At 55.5% G+C, this 24,311-nt stretch overlaps 1 protein-coding gene across 1 annotated transcript in view; it reads left to right on the forward strand.

Moving 5' to 3' along the window:
- ZNF148 (zinc finger protein 148) overlaps positions 1-19,339 on the forward strand; it is a 38,140-nt gene extending 18,801 nt beyond the window's left edge. Inside the window, exons 2-7 of the mRNA XM_044296139.1 lie at positions 3,295-3,570; positions 7,683-7,799; positions 9,179-9,302; positions 12,391-12,474; positions 12,609-12,727; positions 16,080-19,339. Coding sequence (XP_044152074.1) covers positions 3,310-3,570; positions 7,683-7,799; positions 9,179-9,302; positions 12,391-12,474; positions 12,609-12,727; positions 16,080-17,648 — 2,274 coding nt within the window. The 5' untranslated portion in view covers positions 3,295-3,309 and the 3' untranslated portion in view covers positions 17,649-19,339. The remainder of the gene's footprint in view (positions 1-3,294; positions 3,571-7,682; positions 7,800-9,178; positions 9,303-12,390; positions 12,475-12,608; positions 12,728-16,079) is intronic.
- The last annotated feature ends 4,972 nt before the right edge of the window (positions 19,340-24,311 follow it).

Consider the following 24,311-nt stretch of genomic DNA (forward strand, 5'->3'; position numbering starts at 1 on the left):
GGGGCAGTATAGAGGTGTACAGTATACAGAGGGGCAGTATAGAGGTGCACAGTATACAGAGGGGCAGTATAGAGGTGTACAGTATACAGAGGGGCAGTATAGAGGTGCACAGTATACAGAGGGGCAGTATAGAGGTGTACGGTATACAGAGGGGCAGTATAGAGGTGTGCGGTATACAGAGGGGCAGTATAGAGGTGCGCAGTGTACAGAGGGGCAGTATAGAGGTGCGCGGTACACAGAGGGGCAGTATAGAGGTGCGCGGTATACAGAGGGGCAGTATAGAGGTGCGCGGTATACAGAGGGGCAGTATAGAGGTGCGCAGTGTACAGAGGGGCAGTATAGAGGTGCGCGGTATACAGAGGGGCAGTATAGAGGTGCGCAGTGTACAGAGGGGCAGTATAGAGGTGCGCGGTACACAGAGGGGCAGTATAGAGGTGCGCGGTACACAGAGGGGCAGTATAGAGGTGTGCGGTACACAGAGGGGCAGTATAGAGGTGCGCGGTACACAGAGGGGCAGTATAGAGGTGCGCGGTACACAGAGGGGCAGTATAGAGGTGCGTAGTGTACAGAGGGGCAGTATAGAGGTGCGCGGTATACAGAGGGGCAGTATAGAGGTGCGCAGTGTACAGAGGGGCAGTATAGAGGTGCGCAGTACACAGAGGGGCAGTATAGAGGTGCACAGTATACAGAGGGGCAGTATAGAGGTGCACGGTATACAGAGGGGCAGTATAGAGGTGCGCGGTATACAGAGGGACAGTATAGAGGTGCGTAGTGTACAGAGGGGCAGTATAGAGGTGCGCGGTACACAGAGGGGCAGTATAGAGGTGCGTAGTGTACAGAGGGGCAGTATAGAGGTGCACGGTATACAGAGGGGCAGTATAGAGGTGCGCGGTATACAGAGGGACAGTATAGAGGTGCGCGGTACACAGAGGGACAGTATAGAGGTGCGCAGTACACAGAGGGGCAGTATAGAGGTGCGCAGTATACAGAGGGGCGTTATAGAGGTGCGCAGCATACAGAGGGGCAGTATAGAGGTGCGCAGCACACAGAGGGGCAGTATAGAGGTGCGCAGCACACAGAGGGGCAGTATAGAGGTGCGCAGCACACAGAGGGGCAGTATAGAGGTGCGCAGCATACAGAGGGGCAGTATAGAGGTGTACAGTATACAGAGGGGCAGTATAGAGGTGTGCAGTATACAGAGGGGCAGTATAGAGGTGCGCAGCATACAGAGGGGCAGTATAGAGGTGCGCAGTATACAGAGGGGCAGTATAGAGGTGTACAGTATACAGAGGGGCAGTATAGAGGTGCGCAGCACACAGAGGGGCAGTATAGAGGTGCGCAGTATACAGAGGGGCAGTATAGAGGTGCGCAGTATACAGAGGGGCAGTATAGAGGTGCGCAGTATACAGAGGGGCAGTATAGATGTGCGCGGTATACAGAGGGGCAGTATAGAGGTGCGCAGCACACAGAGGGGCAGTATAGAGGTGCGCAGTATACAGAGGGGCAGTATAGAGGTGCGCAGTATACAGAGGGGCCGTATAGAGGTGCGCAGCGTACAGAGGGGCAGTATAGAGGTGCGCAGTATACAGAGGGGCAGTATAGAGGTGCGCAGTATACAGATGGGCAGTATGGAGGTGCGCAGTATACAGAGGGGCAGTATGGAGGTGCGCAGTATACAGAGGGGCAGTATGGAGCTGCACAGTATACAGAGGGGCAGTATAGAGGTGCGCAGTATAGAGGTGCGCAGCATACAGAGGGGCAGTATAGAGGTGTGCAGTATACAGATGGGCAGTATGGAGGTGCGCAGTATACAGAGGGGCAGTATGGAGGTGCGCAGTATACAGAGGGGCAGTATAGAGGTGCGCAGTATACAGAGGGGCAGTATAGAGGTGCGCAGCATACAGAGGGGCAGTATAGAGGTGCGCAGTATACAGAGGGGCAGTATAGAGGTGCGCAGCACACAGAGGGGCAGTATAGAGGTGCGCGGTATACAGAGGGGCAGTATAGAGGTGTGCAGTATACAGATGGGCAGTATGGAGGTGCGCAGTATACAGAGGGGCAGTATGGAGGTGCGCAGTATACAGAGGGGCAGTATGGAGGTGCACAGTATACAGAGGGGCAGTATAGAGGTGCGCAGTATAGAGGTGCGCAGCATACAGAGGGGCAGTATAGAGGTGTGCAGTGTACAGATGGGCAGTATGGAGGTGCGCAGTATACAGAGGGGCAGTATGGAGGTGCGCAGTATACAGAGGGGCAGTATAGAGGTGCGCAGTATACAGAGGGGCAGTATAGAGGTGCGCAGCATACAGAGGGGCAGTATAGAGGTGCGCAGTATACAGAGGGGCAGTATAGAGGTGCGCAGCATACAGAGGGGCAGTATAGAGGTGCGCAGCATACAGAGGGGCAGTATAGAGGTGCGCAGTATACAGAGGGGCAGTATATATTATATACCGTCCACCGTGGCTCTGTTCCTGTATGACGATCAGTGGACATGTGAACGGTGCTGACATTGCTCTCAGATGTTCCCATTATTCAGTGACAGAAAATACAGCTCCCTGTCTTCTGCTGAGTTGGAGACCGTCCACCATTCTTAGTGTCCTGGCCAGACTCCCGGGCCCCAGACTGACATGTCTCATGGGCCCCGGCCCAGACCTATATGGCGTTAATGCATCATATTCGCCAGGATTATCTGCAGCACTTTCCATTGACCTGAATGTGAGCTCCAAAGTCGTCTCTTGGTCACGTCACAGATCAGAAGATCGTGGTGAAAACTGCACTGCGGCGCTTCCCTTGAATCCCAGGGGCCCAGGACCTCCTGCATGTGGGGCCCTGCAGCCTGCACCCACTGATCACATGCATATGAGAGCTGTGATCTCCATAAGAGCCCTTTTACTGTCCACACCTGCTTTTGTATAAAATAAAAAACCTGCAAATGTGAATATACCCTCTGGCTGCGGGATCAGTAGCATGAGGGTCGCAGGGTAACACTATAGGTGGGAATAATGCACCTCTGACGTCTGCACTTGATTCTGACATATAGCAGAGGTAGTCCCATGTCAGATCAGGAGACTCGCCGGTGGGTCTACCGCAGCCCTGAAAGACTATGGAAAAGTCCCACTACACTAGGGTGCCAGTGTATACGTGTGTCAGAGGAGGAGCGTGCGGGGTATACGTGTGTCAGAGGAGGAGCGTGCGGGGTATACGTGTGTCAGAGGAGGAGCGTGCGGGGTATACGTGTGTCAGAACGCCCAGTCTTCTGGATATCTCATTCCGGTTTCCACATTTTTTCTTCAGGCCTCCATGTGAATTATGAACATTGGAAATGGCAGCATCGATGGTTTTCTTAAATGTGGCCACACGAGTGTCCTGCAGTGTCCCTCCAGGGGTCTGCCAGGAATAGGGGAAGCTGAGCTGCCCTCCTCCACCGCACGGACAGACGGGGGTGCAGCTTTATCAGGACGCGAGGAGATGATGTCACAAGATGAGCTGATGGTACAGGAGGAGACTGTGAAAAATGACGAGGACGTGGACTCCCAGGAGAGGTTGCTGCCCCCAGGATTCCAGTACACGGTCAGTAAGGACCCTCAGTAACGCATCTCCACAACTTTCCTTTCTCTGGCCATTCGGCTGGCGTTTAGGTTTCATGCCATAAGTAAGAATTGTGTTACATGTGGGAGAATGTGTAAATGGATGTTCTGCGGCAGCTGAGGTGTGTATGAGGAGGTTCTGCAGCAGCTGAGGTGTGTAAATGGATGTTCTGCAGCAGCTGAGGTGTGTATGAGGAGGTTCTGCAGCAGCTGAGGTGTGTATGAGGAGGTTCTGCAGCAGCTGAGGTGTGTAAATGGATGTTCTGCAGCAGCTGAGGTGTGTATGAGGAGGTTCTGCAGCAGCTGAGGTGTGTATGAGGAGGTTCTGCAGCAGCTGAGGTGTGTATGAGGAGGTTCTGCAGCAGCTGAGGTGTGTATGAGGAGGTTCTGCAGCAGCTGAGGTGTGTATGAGGAGGTTCTGCAGCAGCTGAGGTGTCTAAATGGATGTTCTGCAGCAGCTGAGGTGTGTATGAGGAGGTTCTGCAGCAGCTGAGGTGTGTATGAGGAGGTTCTGAAGCAGCTGAGGTGTGTATGAGGAGGTTCTGCAGCAGCTGAGGTGTGTATGAGGAGGTTCTGCAGCAGCTGAGGTGTGTATGAGGAGGTTCTGCAGCAGCTGAGGTGTGTATGAGGAGGTTCTGCAGCAGCTGAGGTGTGTATGAGGAGGTTCTGCAGCAGCTGAGGTGTGTATGAGGAGGTTCTGCAGCAGCTGAGGTGTGTATGAGGAGGTTCTGCAGCAGCTGAGGTGTGTATGAGGAGGTTCTGCAGCAGCTGAGGTGTGTATGAGGAGGTTCTGCAGCAGCTGAGGTGTGTATGAGGAGGTTCTGCAGCAGCTGAGGTGTGTTAGGAGGTTCTGCAGCAGCTGAGGTGTGTATGAGGAGGTTCTTCAAACAGGTGAGGTGTGTTTGATGAGGAGGTGCTGCAGCAGCTGAGGTGTGTATGAGAAGGTTCTGCAGCAGCTGAGGTGTGTATGAGGAGGTTCTACAGCAGCTGAGGTGTGTATGAGGAGGTTCTGCAGCAGCTGAGGTGTGTATGAGGAGGTTCTTCAAACAGGTGAGGTGTGTATGAGGAGGTTCTGCAGCAGCTGAGGTGTGTATGAGGAGGTTCTGCAGCAGCTGAGGTGTGTATGAGGAGGTTCTGCAGCAGCTGAGGTGTGTATGAGGAGGTTCTGCAGCAGCTGAGGTGTGTATGAGGAGGTTCTTCAGCAGCTGAGGTGTGTATGAGGAGGTTCTTCAAACAGCTGAGGTGTGTATTAGGAGGTTCTGAAGCAGCTGAGGTGTGTATGAGGAGGTTTAACAGCAGAGCGCAGCGCCGGGTCTCATAGATAGAGGCGTGCAGAGCGCAGCGCCGGGTCTCATAGATAGAGGCGTGCAGAGCGCAGCGCCGGGTCTCAGAGATAGAGGCGTGCAGAGCGCAGCGCCGGGTCTCAGAGATAGAGGCGTGCAGAGCGCAGCGCCGGGTCTCATAGATAGAGGCGTGCGGAGCGCAGCGCCGGGTCTCATAGATAGAGGCGTGCGGAGCGCAGCGCCGGGTCTCATAGATAGAGGCGTGCAGAGCGCAGCGCCGGGTCTCAGAGATAGAGGCGTGCAGAGCGCAGCGCCGGGGCTCATAGATAGAGGCGTGCAGAGCGCAGCGCCGGGTCTCATATATAGAGGCGTGCAGGCGCAGCGCCGGGTCTCATAGATAGAGGCGTGCAGAGCGCAGCGCCGGGTCTCATAGATAGAGGCGTGCAGAGCGCAGCGCCGGGTCTCATAGATAGAGGCGTGCGGAGCGCAGCGCAGGGTCTCATAGATAGAGGCGTGCAGAGCGCAGCGCCGGGTCTCATAGATAGAGGCGTGCAGAGCGCAGCGCCGGGTCTCAGAGATAGAGGCGTGCAGAGCGCAGCGCCGGGTCTCAGAGATAGAGGCGTGCAGAGCGCAGCGCCGGGTCTCATAGATAGAGGCGTGCGGAGCGCAGCGCCGGGTCTCATAGATAGAGGCGTGCGGAGCGCAGCGCCGGGTCTCATAGATAGAGGCGTGCGGAGCGCAGCGCCGGGTCTCAGAGATAGAGGCGTGCAGAGCGCAGCGCCGGGGCTCATAGATAGAGGCGTGCAGAGCGCAGCGCCGGGTCTGATATATAGAGGCGTGCAGGCGCAGCGCCGGGTCTCATAGATAGAGGCGTGCAGAGCGCAGCGCCGGGTCTCATAGATAGAGGCGTGCAGAGCGCAGCGCCGGGTCTCATAGATAGAGGCGTGCAGGCGCAGCGCCGGGTCTCATAGATAGAGGCGTGCAGAGCGCAGCGCCGGGTCTCATAGATAGAGGCGTGCAGAGCGCAGCGCCGGGTCTCATAGATAGAGGCGTGCGGAGCGCAGCGCCGGGTCTCAGAGATAGAGGCGTGCAGAGCGCAGCGCCGGGGCTCATAGATAGAGGCGTGCAGAGCGCAGCGCCGGGTCTGATATATAGAGGCGTGCAGGCGCAGCGCCGGGGCTCATAGATAGAGGCGTGCAGAGCGCAGCGCCGGGTCTGATATATAGAGGCGTGCAGGCGCAGCGCCGGGTCTCATAGATAGAGGCGTGCAGAGCGCAGCGCCGGGTCTCATAGATAGAGGCGTGCAGAGCGCAGCGCCGGGTCTCATAGATAGAGGCGTGCGGAGCGCAGTGCAGGGTCTCATAGATAGAGGCGTGCGGAGCGCAGCGCCGGGTCTCATAGATAGAGGCGTGCAGAGCGCAGCGCTGGGTCTCAGATAGAGGCGTGCGGAGCGCAGCGCCGGGTCTCATAGATAGAGGCGTGCGGAGCGCAGTGCAGGGTCTCATAGATAGAGGCGTGCAGAGCGCAGCGCCGGGTCTCAGATAGAGGCGTGCGGAGCGCAGCGCCGGGTCTCATAGATAGAGGCGTGCGGAGCGCAGCGCCGGGTCTCAGAGATAGAGGCGTGCGGAGCGCAGCGCCGGGGCTCATAGATAGAGGCGTGCGGAGCGCAGCACCGGGGCTCATAGATAGAGGCGTGCGGAGCGCAGCACCGGGTCTCATAGATAGAGACGTGCAGAGCGCAGCGCCGGGTCTCATATATAGAGGCGTGCAGGCACAGCGCCGGGTCTCATAGATAGAGACGTGCAGAGCGCAGCGCCGGGTCTCATAGATAGAGGCGTGCGGAGCGCAGTGCAGGGTCTCATAGATAGAGGCGTGCGGAGCGCAGTGCAGGGTCTCATAGATAGAGGCGTGCGGAGCGCAGCGCCGGGTCTCATAGATAGAGGCGTGCGGAGCGCAGCGCCGGGTCTCAGATAGAGGCGTGCGGAGCGCAGCGCCGGGTCTCATAGATAGAGGCGTGCGGAGCGCAGTGCAGGGTCTCATAGATAGAGGCGTGCAGAGCGCAGCGCCGGGTCTCATAGATAGAGGCGTGCAGAGCGCAGCGCCGGGTCTCATATATAGAGGCGTGCAGGCGCAGCGCCGGGTCTCATAGATAGAGGCGTGCAGAGCGCAGCGCCGGGTCTCATAGATAGAGGCGTGCGGAGCGCAGTGCAGGGTCTCATAGATAGAGGCGTGCAGAGCGCAGCGCCGGGTCTCAGATAGAGGCGTGCGGAGCGCAGCGCCGGGTCTCATAGATAGAGGCGTGCGGAGCGCAGTGCAGGGTCTCATAGATAGAGGCGTGCAGAGCGCAGCGCCGGGTCTCAGATAGAGGCGTGCGGAGCGCAGCGCCGGGTCTCATAGATAGAGGCGTGCGGAGCGCAGTGCAGGGTCTCATAGATAGAGGCGTGCAGAGCGCAGCGCCGGGTCTCAGATAGAGGCGTGCGGAGCGCAGCGCCGGGTCTCATAGATAGAGGCGTGCGGAGCGCAGTGCAGGGTCTCATAGATAGAGGCGTGCAGAGCGCAGCGCCGGGTCTCAGATAGAGGCGTGCGGAGCGCAGCGCCGGGTCTCATAGATAGAGGCGTGCGGAGCGCAGTGCAGGGTCTCATAGATAGAGGCGTGCAGAGCGCAGCGCCGGGGCTCATAGATAGAGGCGTGCGGAGCGCAGTGCAGGGTCTCATAGATAGAGGCGTGCAGAGCGCAGCGCCGGGGCTCATAGATAGAGGCGTGCAGAGCGCAGCGCCGGGGCTCATAGATATGGCCGCTTTCTCACTACAGGTTCAGGTGAAACAAGAGATCAAATTCACAGAGGAAATGCAGACCGAGAACAAGCAGCTCCCAGAGCCGTTCGACCTTCAGAAGAAGAAAAAAAGGAAGCAGAGATCCCCAGCCAAGGTATAGCAGGGGCGGTTGTAGGGCTGCAGTAAACGAATATTTTTGTAATCGAGTAATCTAATAAGAAAAAGCTACTTAAAATAACGTACGTAATTAGGTATGTATAAAGTTATTGGTTTGAAGGGGTTAATAACTTTATACATGCCTAATGCCAAGGTGGTGCTTGCAGCCTCCATTAACCACTCTCTCTCCATCTGCCTCCCCCCAGCCTCTGATCTGCTTGCCCCCAGCCTCTGATCTGGCTCCCCCCCCCCCCAGCCTCTGATCTGGCCCACCCCCAGCCTCTGATCTGGCTCCCCCCCCCCCAGCCTCTGATCTCCCTCCCCCCAGCCTCTGATCTGCCTCCCCCCTCCCCCCAGCCTCTGATCTCCCTCCCCCCAGCCTCTGATCTGCCTCCCCCCTCCCCCCAGCCTCTGATCTGCCTCCCCCCTCCCCCCAGCCTCTGATCTCCCTCCCCCCAGCCTCTGATCTGCCCCCTCTGGTAACGCAACCCCCCCTCCCTCCCTCCCCAGTATTAATCATTGGTGGCAGTTTCAGTTCCGATCGGAGCCCCAGCAGTGTAATGCTGGGGCTCCGATCGGTTACCATGGGAGCCAGGACGCTGCTTAAGTCCTGGCTGCCATGGTATGTTAGTAGTGAGCAGAGAGCAGCGCATTATACTCACGTGCGCTGTGGCCGCCGTTCGCTTCTTCTTCTCATAGGTCTGTGCGGCGCATTGCTAATGCTGTAAGCATTAGCAATCCGCCGCACAGACAGAAGAAGGAGCGACCGTCCGCCACAGCGCACGTGAGTATAATGCGCTGCTCTCTGCTCACTACTAACATACCATGGCAGCCAGGACTTAAGCAGCGTCCTGGCTCCCATGGTAACCGATCGGAGCCCCAGCATTACACTGCTGGGGCTCCGATCGGAACTGCCACTGCCACCAATGATGGGGGGGGAGGAGGGGGACCCTGTGGGATATGGCCGGCACATTCATTGGTGGCGCAGTGGCCACAGTCCCTCCCCTCCCCTCCTCCTCAGTCCCTCCTCCTCAGTCCCTCCCCTCCTCCTCCTACTTGGTCTTCAGCGGCAGCCGCGCACAGTGGGGAGGGAGGGACTCCCTCCTCCTCCCTCCGCTGTGCCGGCCGGCTCAGTCCTGCCTCTCTGGCTCCGGAGGACACGGAAGCGGTGAGTGAGACGCTTAATTTCACTCCCGCTCCGTGATCACGTGATCTGAACGATTCCTCGATGCAGGGAAACTGCATCGATGAATTTTTTGACTCGATTTAATCGAGTTATTCGAATAATCGTTTCAGCCCTAGGCGGTTGTGCGCAGAGTAGATGCAGCGTCCAGCTGCTGCGCTGCATGTTACCACAGAATGTTGTGTGCATTTCAGATCCTCACCATTAATGAGGACGGCTCGCTGGGTCTGAAGATCCCCAAGTGTCATGTGTGCGAGCACTGCAACGCGGCCTTCAGAACCAACTATCACCTGCAGAGACACGTCTTCATCCACACAGGTAACAGTGCGGTGCAGCATCCTGCAAGGGTCCTGTACAGAGTCATACGGGAGGGGGGCCTCATGTCCCCCACATCGACACAGAACTTACAGCACGACCCCTCCTCGAGTACAGACAGCTGCCATAGAATGAGCCAGTCATGTATAGGGCACATACACCGCCCTGCAGATAGGGGGGGCATGTGAGCAGTCCCTCATTCAGCACATACACCGCCCTGCAGCACATACACTTCATTGGCAAAGTCCTCACACCCCTCACTGTCCTCACATTCTGTTCTCTCGCGACTTGTGCTATCAGTTCCCCCATAATGAGAAAGGGGGAACAGAAGGTGAGAACATAAGTCTTCGGCCCCTTTACTCGGGATATAAGTCTTCGGCCCCTTTACTCGGGACATAAGTCTTCGGCCCCTTTACTCGGGATATAAGTCCTCGGCCCCTTTACTCGGGACATAAGTCCTCGGCCCCTTTACTCAGGACATAGGTCTTCGGCCCCTTTACTCGGGACATAAGTCCTCGGCCCCTTTACTCGGGACATAAGTCCTCGGCCCCTTTACTCGGGACATAAGTCTTCGGCCCCTTTACTCGGGATATAAGTCCTCGGCCCCTTTACTCGGGACATAAGTCCTCGGCCCCTTTACTCGGGACATAAGTCCTCGGCCCCTTTACTCGGGACATAAGTCCTCGGCCCCTTTACGCGGGACTTAAGTCCTCGGCCCCTTTATTCGGGACATAAGTCCTCGGCCCCTTTACTCGGGACATAAGTCCTCGGCCCCTTTACTCGGGACATAAGTCTTCGGCCCCTTTACTCGGGATATAAGTCCTCGGCCCCTTTACTCGGGACATAAGTCCTCGGCCCCTTTACTCAGGACATAGGTCTTCGGCCCCTTTACTCGGGACATAAGTCCTCGGCCCCTTTACTCGGGACATAAGTCCTCGGCCCCTTTACTCGGGACATAAGTCTTCGGCCCCTTTACTCGGGATATAAGTCCTCGGCCCCTTTACTCGGGACATAAGTCCTCGGCCCCTTTACTCGGGACATAAGTCCTCGGCCCCTTTACGCGGGACATAAGTCCTCGGCCCCTTTACGCGGGACTTAAGTCCTCGGCCCCTTTATTCGGGACATAAGTCCTCGGCCCCTTTACTCGGGACATAAGTCCTCGGCCCCTTTACTCGGGACATAAGTCCTCGGCCCCTTTACTCGGGACATAAGTCCTCGGCCCCTTTACGCGGGACATAAGTCCTCGGCCCCTTTACTCGGGACATAAGTCCTCGGCCCCTTTACTCGGGACATAAGTCCTCGGCCCCTTTACTCGGGACATAAGTCCTCGGCCCCTTTACTCGGGACATAAGTCCTCGGCCCCTTTACTCGGGACATAAGTCCTCGGCCCCTTTACTCGGGACATAAGTCCTCGGCCCCTTTACGCGGGACATAAGTCCTCGGCCCCTTTACGCGGGACATAAGTCCTCGGCCCCTTTACGCGGGACATAAGTCCTCGGCCCCTTTACGCGGGACATAAGTCCTCGGCCCCTTTATTCGGGACATAAGTCCTCGGCCCCTTTACTCGGGACATAAGTCCTCGGCCCCTTTACGCGGGACATAAGTCCTCGGCCCCTTTACTCGGGACATAAGTCCTCGGCCCCTTTACTCGGGACATAAGTCCTCGGCCCCTTTACTCGGGACATAAGTCCTCGGCCCCTTTACTCGGGACATAGGTCCTCGGCCCCTTTACTCGGGACATAAGTCCTCGGCCCCTTTACTCGGGACATAAGTCCTCGGCCCCTTTACTCGGGACATAAGTCCTCGGCCCCTTTACTCGGGACATAAGTCCTCGGCCCCTTTACTCGGGACATAAGTCCTCGGCCCCTTTACTCGGGACATAAGTCCTCGGCCCCTTTACTCGGGACATAAGTCCTCGGCCCCTTTACTCGGGACATAAGTCCTCGGCCCCTTTACTCGGGACATAAGTCCTCGGCCCCTTTACTCGGGACATAGGTCCTCGGCCCCTTTACTCGGGACATAAGTCCTCGGCCCCTTTACTCGGGACATAAGTCCTCGGCCCCTTTACACGGGACATAAGTCCTCGGCCCCTTTACGCGGGACATAAGTCCTCGGCCCCTTTACTCGGGACATAAGACTTATGTTCTGAGTAAATGGGCTGAAGACTTATGTCCTAAGTAAAGGGTGTGAAGACTTATGTCCTGACTAGGGTTGAGTGACTCAAGTTCTGATTGCTGTATCTGAACCTGATTGTTTTAAAAACTTTGTTAAGAATATTGGCTCTGTCCTACTGTAAAATGTATGGCCTCTGCGGAGGTCTTTTTGACGTACCTCATCTCGCCTCTAGCGTCATTCGTTCATTCACATAAATGACTGAATCACTATACGAAGCTGAGCTCGGCTTAGTTAATGAGGCCGGATGCTGAGCCCAGCTTAGTATTATCCCTTTCAGGGGCCAATCCGTTTTTCTGCCTCTGGAGAGGTAAGCGGCGCAGTCTGCCCTCGCCTCACAGGCTGACACTCCATCCTGCTCCCTTGTACAGCAAAAACTGAGGGGGAATCATAAAGACAGACGCTTTCTGCGCAGGTCGTGTTGTCCCCTGCGCTGCCGGAGGATGCTTCACATTTATGAGGTGGAGCCGGAAGATCCTCTGGCAGCGCAGGCGTCTAAACAGAAATCTACCACAGCTCGAATCTGCGACATCTTAATATAAAGTTGCACGGGCACAGCTTGCAGCTTTTCAAAGCCACTTTTCTGGCACAAAGGAGATGATAAATCTCCCCCTAAATGCAGCGGCTGAGCAGAGCACGCGCCCGCTGCGCACTTGTTTAGTAGATGGCTGGTGCGGCCACTAACAAAGAGCATTACGGGGAAGACTTATCTCTCTTGTGCCAGAAAAGTGGCTTTAAAAAGTCCCAAGCTGTTTTTGCGAGTTTTTTGGGTAAGTGCCTCTTTTTACACTGCCCTCGCCACTTTTCCAAAAGGGGGCGTGGCCAACAGCGGAGACAAAGTCATCTTTATTTACACCCGTTTTCTGGTGCAAATGAAGCCAGAAATCTACGGTAACGCTTGTGTGACGTTGTGTTGTAGGAGAGAAGCCGTTTCAGTGCAGTCAGTGCGATATGCGCTTCATTCAGAAGTATCTGCTGCAGAGACACGAGAAGATCCACACGGGTGAGTCCCCGCGTCTTTACCGGGCCCGGGTGGTTGTATGTTCTGCCGTCTCCTAATTGGCACCGGATCTGTAGTGAGGTGCAATGTGTGAAGCCTCGGAGGTTTATGTCACTGACGAAAAGTATATTTTACAGGAGAAAAGCCTTTCCATTGTGATGAGTGCGGAATGCGCTTTATTCAGAAATACCACATGGAAAGACACAAGAGGACGCACAGTGGAGAGAAGCCGTACCAGTGCGAATACTGCCTGCAGGTGTGTAATACTACTGCGGGGCCATGACCACAATAGTGCCGCCAGGTTAATATACACTACTCAAAATTAGGGATATTTGGCTTTTGGGTAAAATTTATGGAAAACGTCAGACGTTCCGGCGCCAGTGATATTAGATGATAACGGTCGGGTATTAGGTAGAAGCAGCGATGGTGATTTCCTCATCTCAGAAGCCGACCCCAGTGCTGGGTATACCGCCACAAGATGTCAGTGTCTCACCGACCCCAGTGCTGGGTATACCGCCACAAGATGTCAGCGCCTCACCGACCCCAGTGCTGGGTATACCGCCACAAGATGTCAGTGTCTCACCGACCCCAGTGCTGGGTATACCGCCACAAGATGTCAGCGCCTCACCGACCCCAGTGCTGGGTATACCGCCACAAGATGTCAGTGTCTCACCGACCCCAGTGCTGGGTATACCGCCACAAGATGTCAGTGTCTCACCGACCCCAGTGCTGGGTATACCGCCACAAGATGTCAGTGTCTCACCGACCCCAGTGCTGGGTATACCGCCACAAGATGTCAGCGTCTCACCGACCCCAGTGCTGGGTATACCGCCACAAGATGTCAGTGTCTCACCGACCCCAGTGCTGGGTATACCGCCACAAGATGTCAGTGTCTCACCGACCCCAGTGCTGGGTATACCGCCACAAGATGTCAGTGTCTCACCGACCCCAGTGCTGGGTATACCGCCACAAGATGTCAGTGTCTCACCGACCCCAGTGCTGGGTATACCGCCACAAAATGTCAGCGTCTCACCGACCCCAGTGCTGGGTATACCGCCACAAGATGTCAGCGTCTCACCGACCCCAGTGCTGGGTATACCGCCACAAGATGTCAGCGTCTCACTGACCCCAGTGCTGGGTATACCGCCACAAGATGTCAGCGCCTCACCGACCCCAGTGCTGGGTATACCGCCACAAGATGTCAGCGCCTCACCCACCCCAGTGCTGGGTATACCGCCACAAAATGTCAGTGTCTCACCGACCCCAATGCTCGGTATACCACCACAAAATGTCAGTGTCTCACTGACCCTAGTGCTGGGTATACCGCCACAAGATGTCAGTGTCTCACCGACCCCAGTGCTCGGTATACCGCCACAAGATGTCAGTGTCTCACTGACCCCAGTGCTGGGTATACCGCCACAAGATGTCAGCGTCTCACCGACCCCAGTGCTGGCTATACCGCCACAAGATGTCAGTGTCTCACCGACCCCAGTGCTGGGTATACCGCCACAAAATGTCAGTGCCTCACCTACCCCAGTGCTGGGTATACCGCCACAAGATGTCAGTATCTCACCGACCCCAGTGCTGGGTATACCGCCACAAGATGTCAGCGTCTCACCGACCCCAGCGCTGGGTATACCGCCACAAGATGTCAGCGTCTCACCGACCCCAGTGCTGGGTATACCGCCACAAGATGTCAGCGTCTCACCGACCCCAGCGCTGGGTATACCGCCACAAGATGTCAGAGTCTCACCGACCCCAGTGCTGGGTATACTGCCCCAAAATTTAGAGTCTCACGACCCCAGTGCTGGTTATGCCGCCACAAAATGTCAGCGTCTCAGGAACTTGCCATGTGGCCTTGAGCATCAATTGGCTGACAACGACGTCTCCTGCTGTTCACAACTCGCCTTATTGTCTGCTGAGGCATGGCATCCCACTCTTCCTGAAGGGCAGCCCTCAGGTCATTGAGGTTCTGAGGTACAGAGTTTACAAGCCTCTACACAGCGACTCAGCTGATCCCAGAGGTTTTCCATGTTATTCAGGTCTGGAGAAAGTACAAGCCGCTCCATGTGAGGTCCCCCAGTCACAGCTGTTCCCTAATGATGGACCTTGATGAGCTGGAGGATTGTCCTCCATGAAGATGACATTAGGCCGGTGCTGTTCCTGCAGAGGCACAATGACTGGAGTAATGATGGTCTTCAGGTAGTCTGGGCTGTCACTGGACCAGTCACACAGTGTAGGGCAGGTCTGTACGGACTAGACCAGTGATGGTGAACCTTTTTAAGACCGAGTGCCCAAACTGTAACCCAAAACCCACTTATTTATCGTAAAGTGCCAACACGGCAATTTACCCTGAATACAACAGTCCAATATAGTATATCTACCATGTACTTTATCATTTATCTATAACACCCTGCCTACATTCAATGCGCTTCCTGTGCCATTCACAGTGCGTCCTGCACTGATAAATGGCAGGAAAAGTCTAAGGCATATTGGTACACCATAGACTTTTTCCAGGCTGTGGGTGCCCACAGAGAGGGCTCTGAGTGCCACCTCTGGCACCCGTGCCATAGGTTCGCCAACACTGGACTAGACGCACCGGCCCGCACTGTGACACCACCAAAGGCTCGTCCGGTGACCACAGTGGATGATGCAGAGCGCTCTCCTTGACGTCTCCAACATGGTTGGCGGCCATCATCTCTGCTCAGTGTGAATCGACTTTCATCAGTGAACAGCACTGAGGCCACTGGTCCCTCGTCCAGCGTAAATGTTCCTTTGCCCATGCAGGACAATGACGCCTGTGCCTGGTGGTGCGGTCAGGTACCTTGCAGGTTGTCTAGCACGCAGACCACGCTGATATAAGCGGTTTCCGATGGTCTGACGTGACACTTGGTGCCTCTCACCTCCCTGTGTCTGGAGTTGTGTGGCATTCATCATCCGCTTCTGCAGGGCATTGCTCACAATGAAGCGGTCATCAGTGTGGGATCTGGCCAAAGGACGTCCACTTCTCTGCCTTTCTGTGACTCTTCCAGTCTCTGTATCTCTGATACAACCTGCTGATGACTCTCTGTGACAATCTAAGCTCAGGGGCCACTTCCATCTGAGAACATCCTGCTTGAAGCCTCACAATGATGAGGTACTGCTGATCAATTGTTAGGTGTCGTCTTGGTCTCATGATGTCAGAATGTGAGCAGCGTGATGAGGAGGACGGTTTAATACCAATTCTAATTGAACCAGGAAATGTATTGGACGATTCATGGATCAAACACCTGGTGTGAATTTTGCCGTTAGAACAGCAAGTTGTGCAAAAAGTCCTGAAACATTGAAGAGTTGGACGTGTGCATCCAGAAGGTTAGAGAAGGTGACATTAAGTTCATCCTGAAATTTCACCCACAAACCAAATATCACAAACATTTTGGGAGTAGTGTATATTGAACAGTTTCTTTTTGGGCTGAAGCCATAGAGGGTTACATAAAATGACATGAATTTCATCATACAGCCAACTTGCTGAAGTCAGGTCTGCTCGTTTTGATGCAGCCGGGGTGTGCGGTATGTTTCCATGTATGATGAGTGTGTGCTAACCGCATCTTTATATCCTCTTCTTCCAGTACTTCTCCAGGACCGATCGTGTACTGAAACACAAGCGCATGTGCCATGAGAACCGAGAGAGAAAATCAGGGAAAAGCTCCAGCAAATCCCCCCTCTTACTCCCCGACGGCGACATCTGCTTCACTGCTGTGAGTAAAGATGGAGCTTTACCCAAGAAGAAGCAGAGGGTGGATAAGATGAAGGTCTTAGGAATGATTGAGAAGGAGAACCCTATGGAGAAAGTGGAGCAAAAGAAGGAGAAGAGCGACTTCCTGCCCCTCTTCCCCGACAGCACCAAAGTGAAGGATGAGTTCATGGTGGCAGAGTATGCGGTGGAGCTGCCGCACCCCTCCGTCAGTGACTTGCACTTACAGGAACCTGTGTCTGAGGTCAGTCCTCCAAAGCTGCTGATTAAGAAAGTAAACAGCAAGAAGAGCATGAAGCATGCGCTGGAGCAGGGCCCGGCCCTGGCAGCCCTGTCCACTTTTGATGATGGCAAAGTGGCAAAGTACACGTTTGAACTTGTGGATAAGCAGGCGCTGCTGGACTCGGGAAGCAATTCCGACATGGATCACAACGATCCTCTCCAGGAAGGAAGCACCAAACCAGCCAATAGCAGCGTCAGCTATGACGAGGCCATGCAGTTCTCCAAGAAAAAGCGCTATCTGCTGGCCGCCAGCACAAATAACAGCAGGGAGTACGCTCTGAATGTGGGCACCATGGCCTCTCAGCCATCTGCCACTCAGGCAGCAGTGGCCAGTGTCATAGATGAAAGCGGCACGGCTGCCCTTCTAGATCCGCAGGCATTGAGTGTGGACCTTAAAACAAACCACGATAAGAATGTGATTCCAGACGAGGTGTTACAGACGCTGCTGGACCACTACTCGCACAAAGCCAACGGCCAGCATGAGATCTCTTTCAGTGTAGGAGATACTGAGGTCACTTCCAGTATTTCCATAAACTCTTCCGAGGTGGGGGAATCCAGCCAGCCAGAGACTTTGGGGGTGTCCGCCCAGGTCCCACAGTCTGACAAGGCCAGCATGTTGCAGGAGTATTCTAAATTTTTGCAACAGGCGTTGGAACGGACTAGCCAGAACGATGCCTATCTGAGCAACACAAGCCTTAACTTTGTCACTGACAGCCAGGGTCTCCCCAGCACAACCACCTTCCCCCCACTGGACAAACACATCTATGCCACACTACCCATCAGCACTTTCCGAGCGGGTCTGAGCGCCCCCCTCAGAGTGTCCCCCGACAAATCTCACTTCGGCCTCATTGTGACTGACTCCCAGAGCGCCTTCAGCTTTACGGCGGATGATGGTAGTCACACCTCCCCCGCGTCCTCCTCTTCGACACAGGATTTTATAGAGCAAGTGACTGGACAGAAGAAGACTGAATCTCAGGCTGTCCACCAGTCGTACCAGCTGAATGCTTTTGAGCCTTCCTTCAGGGCACAGTACCAGGGCAGTCGGCCCGGGATATCTCCCCAATTCAGTGCTGCAAATGGACAGGTTACCCTCCGGCAGCCGGCCACCAGCAACGATTTTACTGACTTTTCCCTGGTAAATGTTAATGAGAGCAGGACCTAGATGGCTTCTCCCCCTGACCCCGCCACCAGCCAGACCTTTGGCTACTTGTCAGCGGAGGGGGTCGGTGCATATTGCCTTTCCAGCAGCCGCCTGACCGGAGCGTACAACCCTGGGAGTCGCTGAGCGGGCTGTTCTGCCGGTCTTGTGTGATGCAGGAGGCTGGCGCTTGGCTTCCTTCTCTCCCCGTTCTGTATCCGGATATGGGGGGTCTGGAATTCTGGGATAAGAAAAGCAATCAGCACCTTACGGCATCTGTGCTCGGGGACCTGATTGCCACAGGGTTTGGTCTCTGCCGAGCTCAACCCTTAGAGGGACACTGGAGATGCTGATTTTATTACCCCAAAAAGGTGAAAAATTCGATATATGGCACTTTAACGAGAGCATTTCAAGTTGTGGTTAGGAGGGAGATCTCACGGGATTATGGGAAGTTCTGTCGGGCGGCAGATTATTTCCTCGGCTCTGTGGTTGTTGCCGGTATCCGCAGTGCATTGCTCTGAGACTGTTGGTGCAATGCTCTGCAGACACTGGCCATCAGTTCTCTCCGCTCTGCACGTACTCAGTGCAGTGTCTGACATGGTGAGAGGAGAAGCACTTACCTTTCATTTACTTATCTTTTGTTCTGGCTTTTTTCCTGTGCACTTATGTAGGATAATGGTTGTGTGTGACACATGGCGCCGTCGTCCCTGTCGTCCGTGCAGACAGACATGGCATACATATCTATACGTACAGCTGTCTGTGGCGTCTGCTCTGTGACAACCATGGCTGACATTGGGTCACAATGAATTTTGTCTTTTTATAAATGATTATGCAATGCTGCATACCCGCTGCCCCCGTAGAGTTCAGGCCCCAGCAGCACCTTTTATATGTTTTTAGCCTTTTTTTTTTTTTTTGCCGCCTGCGATGTCTTAATGTTAGTGGCGGGAATAAGTAGCACTTAGCAAAAGAAGAGAAAAAAGTTTTGGTTTTCCAGCTTTTACTGGTTACACTGGTAGTTTATTCATGGATGGGCAGTCAAACATGTGCCCCCCGGGCCTAGGAAGGTAGCTTTAAATCAGACCAGCACGTATGTGAGATCGCCAGCGAACGACGTGCGGCTGATCAGGCCCATACAGACCCCAAAATAACGAGTCGTACATATGCCCCAACATGGCCGGAAGGGTTGAGATCCTCGCTCTGAACAGGCGGCATTAAGGAGCTCCACAGTCCAGTCCATAGGGGGCGGTGTTAGGGCTGATTCACTTGACCGCGCTCAGTCTGGGAAACACGCCCCGCGTGTCAGCTGCATCTCCCGGACCGACCGCGGCTCTGCTGACCCGAACTGAGTCAGATCCTAGGGGAACACCGGTTTGTCCTGTGGATTAGGCCTCATCCGCACGTCCGTATGTTTGTTCTGCATTTTTTGCGGATTGGATGCGGACACATTCATTTCAGTAGGGCCACAAAAGATGAGGCCAGAACGCTGCGTGCTGTCCACATCCGTAAGTCAGTTCCGTGGCCCTGCAAAAAAGACCGTCTCCTGGTGTTTTTGCTATCGCAGTATCCCAGGGGTGTTTGCTGTGAGGGTGCTGGCAGCGCAGTTACTGCATTCACACAGCCGTGGTGCCGCCATCAGCGATGGTCAGTTTGCAGTGTTCGCCAGCGAACACATGTCGGCTGCCATCTTTAGTAAGGTAGACTCACCCGTCCGCGATGCACAGGTAAGCCCTTACCTGTGCCGGGAGCCGGTCTGAAATTAAATGCAGTCACCGGGAGCAGGCAGTTCCGAGAACAGCCCGATGAAGGCCCCCAGCGGAACTGCCTGCTCCGGGTGACTGCATTTGATTTCAGACCGGCTCCCGGCACAGGTAAGGGCTTACCTGTGCATCGCGGACGGGTGAGTCTACCTTACTTAAGCTGGCAGCCTGCATGTGTTCGCTGGCAAACACTGCGAACTGACCATCACTGGCCGCCATGTCTACGCTGCAGACCACAAACAGCGTGTCCACAGAACACTGGCCTCCCAGTGTGGACCTATTGCCCTAAATGGGTCTGCAGTCCGCTAGGTAGGACATGTCCTGTGTTCTGCAGCGCACGGACCGAGAAGCCTTTAAAGGCAGTGTGTCCGCACCACGAAGCCGCAGTCACATGGGCGGCAGCACGGTGGTGTGAACCTACCCTTATAGAATGTAGCCAGTTTCGCACCTAATTAAACCCAGGTGTTCTGCACAAGGGCTCATGCTCACGGCTGTAGCCATTTTTGTGGTCTGCAAATTGCGGATCCGCAAAACACAGATACCAGCCGAACCGAACATCCTGCCCTCTATAGAACTGATCTAAGAATAGGATATGGGGGCCGTGGAACGGACATACGGATGCAGACAAAAACGTGGGCCAGGACCCTTTCAGCATCTGTAAGGGAAAAACAATACTATTATTGAGAAAAGGGATCAGAAAATGTAAAAATCCCAGAATTGTCATCATTTCTGCACCTTGAGGGGGAGATTCATCAAAACTGCTGTAAAGGGAAACTGGCTTAGTCGCCAAAAGGATAGGTGGAAAACCAAGCCGGTTAACCTGCCCGCCAGTCCGGATGAATGACCCCCTTATGTAGTGGTTTTCCCCCTTAGACTTCAGTGGGGTTAACAGAAAATCTGCACCAAAACCGCGATAAACGGTGCAACTTTTGAGCGGATTTTCTGCTTGAAAATGTGCAGCGAGCCTCAGGCTATGCTCGCCATTGTTTTCTGCCTCCCATTCAGGATCAGGACGTGGCGGATGAAAGCCGGAGTCTCTTCTTGGCGCAGCTTTCAATCACCGCTCCGCCATCTTTAGCGCTGCTTCCATTGAAATGAATGGGAGGCAGAAAGGACACGGCGGCCGGCTGTCCACGGTATAATTCAGCAGAAAAAAATGTGTCCACGGCCCCTTAGGGTGCGGCTTTACAGAGGGGGGGGGGGGGTCTCTGGAGACAAATCCGCAATAAAATCCGCCAGTGTTACACGTGGATTGGTGGCAGATCTTGCTGCCGATGCACTGTGCGTGGGATTTGTTGTACAGCGCTGCAGATACTGTGGAGAACCCGCAGCGTCTGTCTCCGCCACGTGCACCAATATGGGGGATATGAAGTGGGCGCCATCCACACGGGAGCGGAGTTGCTCTTTATGATTAGCACTTTAGGAGCTGCAGGTAGCGGAGGAGCGCGGATCACACACTTCAGGTTGCTGAGGCTCGTGAGGGCGTATTCCGCGTCCGTCCTGAATGTCAGCTCCTCGCACCCGGAGCCCTCGAGATACGAACTGAAGGCACTTACAAGGAAATCGCTTCAATTGCTTTGTGAATAATTAAATTATTAAGATCTTTCCTAAATGCCGCCACATTTAAAAATGGCGCCTGGATCGCCCGGTTGTACCCCCTGTCTGACAGCGGAACCTGCGGCCCAGCGTCCCCCCCCCCCCCCGTGACATTTCCAGTTGGAACCAGGGATGTGGCGGAATTAGTTGGTTGTTCGCCACCTAAAGCTTCCCCGCGGTGCAGCGAAAGGTTCTGCAACTCCTTCATCAACTTTGCCTTTTAATTCCTCACTCAAGATCTCTGCTTGCTGTCAGTGAGGTTTACATTTCTTAGACCCGCTCGCACAGCTGATGAGCATGTTACAGTGTGTCAGTGTAGACATTGTACCCAGCCCATTACCTGTGTGAGCTGGACTAGGTTAGGATGGATTTTCAGCTGCTCTTCCCATTCAGTGACAGCAAACAGAGATGTTGAAAGTGGTGAAGAATAAGGAGCCACATAGGGTTAGGGCCACATTTTACTCCAAAACAGTGGCTGCTGTGCGCAGCGTTTGTCAGCCGTTTGCGCCGTTATTGGCGGGTTGTTAGTGGGTGTGGCTTCCCGCCTGACATGCAGTGAGGATTTTAAAGGGGTTCTCCGGGCTTTTCATACTTATGGCCGGCTAACAGTATGAGATCGGTTGGGGTCTGATTCCCGGCACCCCTGCCGATCAGCTGTTTGAGATAGCCGCAGCCTCCTCGCAGCTCACCAAGCACAGCGCCGTCCATGGGATAGTGGCCGTGCTCCATATTGCAGCTCACCCCTTCACTGAGCTGCGCCCAGGTCATGTGACCGATAGGAAGAGGCCTGAATGCTGACGGAGCGCAGCGGTGCCGGGAGTCGGAGCCCCACCGGACAGATATTGCTACCTGCCATGGAGTTCACCCTTTGCAGAGGGTGAAGTCGGTGGCAAATCCGCAGCCGACCGCCATATGCGGTCGTACCCTAAAATATAGATTCGCAAAATCATACTTAAAAAAAAAAAAAAAAAGCGTCTGCTTCACTAAGAAAAATCCTGATGATTGTGTCCGGATGGCGCGGACGGCCTGCTGCGGAGCTTTCTATGTCCCCTGGAACAAGCCGGCGGCTACGTTGTCGGGTCGTGGTTGATTGTATTCAGTTCTTGTGATGACGCAGAGACTGGGGGCGGCTGTAGACGTCCCGCGTGCAGTGATCCCCGTAGTCCGCCCCCCGCACTTTACATAGCGCTGTCTCATGATTTTAGCGGTACTTTTTATTTCACGCGTTTCTTTGAGTTTAGAAGACGAAGGTTTGTTACGTCTGAAGCTTTAATGTGGGAAGAAGTGGAGGGGGCGGGGGGTGCCCTGTCCGGTAAACCTGAGACCCTAATATTCCCATCAGCCCAGCTGGGGTCCTGAGCGGTGCACCCCCATAGCGGTACATGATCCATTCAGGGGGGCGGCGGCATACTGCAGTATTAGTAATGACCCCCATATACAGTGTTACCCCTCCCCCGCCGTCTTCCACGGATGAAATCTGAATATTTCCTTTGAATTCAGTGGTTTCTGCAGTGAATGACCCCCATCCCAGGACGTCGTCGATGCAGTGTATTTCCGGTCATCGCCCCATATACGTGGCAGGATTCTCCGTTTTCGGGCGGCTGCCGTCTCTAGGGCTTGACAGAGACGTCCGGAGATAAGCGGCAGCGGAGATGTCTGACGGCCACTTACCCTCCCACTTTTCTGGTTTTATATAAGAGATGATGTTTAATACACTTTATTGAGTTCATTATTTTCATGATCTTTGCTTGGTGTCAGTGAATGAACAGCTGCACCGACGTAGTATTTCTCACATCAGATGAGCTTGTTACAGTGTATCAGTGCAGACCGTCCTCTGTGGCACACACGTCTCTCCTGTGCTGATAGTCTGTTACAGTGTGCCAGTCTGGAGTCTATAGAGGATACAAGTGTTTCAGCCACTGGACTTATAGAAATATACTCCCGTTCATTGGCAGCAAGCAGAGATCTTAACTGTGAGCAATTCAAATCTAAAATATTACAATTTACAGAACTATTTATTAAAAGCAGGAATCCCGGGATGCACATCGTTACCGGCAGCTGAAATGCTGACAGCAGCAGTGACAGTAGGAGGTAGACTGTCACCGGACGGCGGGGTGGGCCGTCACCGGGAGGCCGGACGGCGGGGTGGGCCGTCACCAGGAGGCCGGACGGCGGGGCGGTCCGTCACCGGGAGGCGGGGCGGGCCGTCACCGGGAGGCCGGACGGCGGGGCGGGCCGTCACCGGGAGGCCGGACGGCGGGGGCGGGCCGTCACCGGGAGGCCGGACGGCGGGGCGGGCCGTCACCGGGAGGCCGGACGGCGGGGCGGGCCGTCACCGGGAGGCCGGACGGCGGGGCGGGCCGTCACCGGGAGGCCGGACGGCGGGGCGGGCCGTCACCGGGAGGCCGGATGGCGGGGTGGGCCGTCACCAGGAGGCCGGACGGCGGGGCGGTCCGTCACTGGGAGGCGGGGTGGGCCGTCACCGGGAGGCGGGGTGGGCCGTCACCGGGAGGCCGGACGGCGGGGTGGGCCGTCACCGGGAGGCCGGACGGCGGAGTGGGCCGTCACCGGGAGGCCGGACGGCGGGGTGGGCCGTCACCAGGAGGCCGGACGGCGGGGCGGTCCGTCACTGGGAGGCGGGGTGGGCCGTCACCGGGAGGCCGGACGGCGGGGCGGTCCGGTCCGTCACCGGGAGGCGGGGTGGGCCGTCACCGGGAGGCCGGACGGCGGGGTGGGCCGTCACCGGGAGGCCGGACGGCGGGGCGGGCCGTCACCGGGAGGCCGGACGGCGGGGCGGGCCGTCACCGGGAGGCCGGACGGCGGGGCGGGCCGTCACCGGGAGGCCGGACGGCGGGGTGGGCCGTCACCGGGAGGCTGGACGCAGCAGTGCTCTTGCGGTGGGGTAGTAAGGCTCCAGGCGGGGTGCCCTCGTCTTCTCTCTGCTTCTTTTGATTATCCGCTGTTTCTGCTGTCGCGGCTCGTGTTTCGAGGCTGTCGCTCTGCAGGCAGATTCCCGACCGAACCGCCGACGATCATTTCTAATAAATAAAATCAGTTGTGTACAGATCTGTGTGTTTTATCATCGCCGTGACGACAGGGGCCAGACTGCAGGACCCCAAGAGTGGAGGCGCACACCCACTGCTTGCTGGATCTGGATGGACACACATTTCTCTTTATACAGCCTGCGCTCCAGCTGCAGACAGAGGGTGTGTAGACTTCTGCAAACGATTGCAACTGTAATAGAAACACATTGAGCAATTTTGCAAATATTCTGGCTTAAAATCTCCCGTTTTATGTATACAGCGCCTATGTGTCTCCATGGTGACATTCCACG

This window comes from Bufo gargarizans, chromosome 6 (genome assembly GCF_014858855.1).
Source record: "Bufo gargarizans isolate SCDJY-AF-19 chromosome 6, ASM1485885v1, whole genome shotgun sequence".
Classification (NCBI taxonomy): Eukaryota; Metazoa; Chordata; class Amphibia; order Anura; family Bufonidae; genus Bufo; species Bufo gargarizans.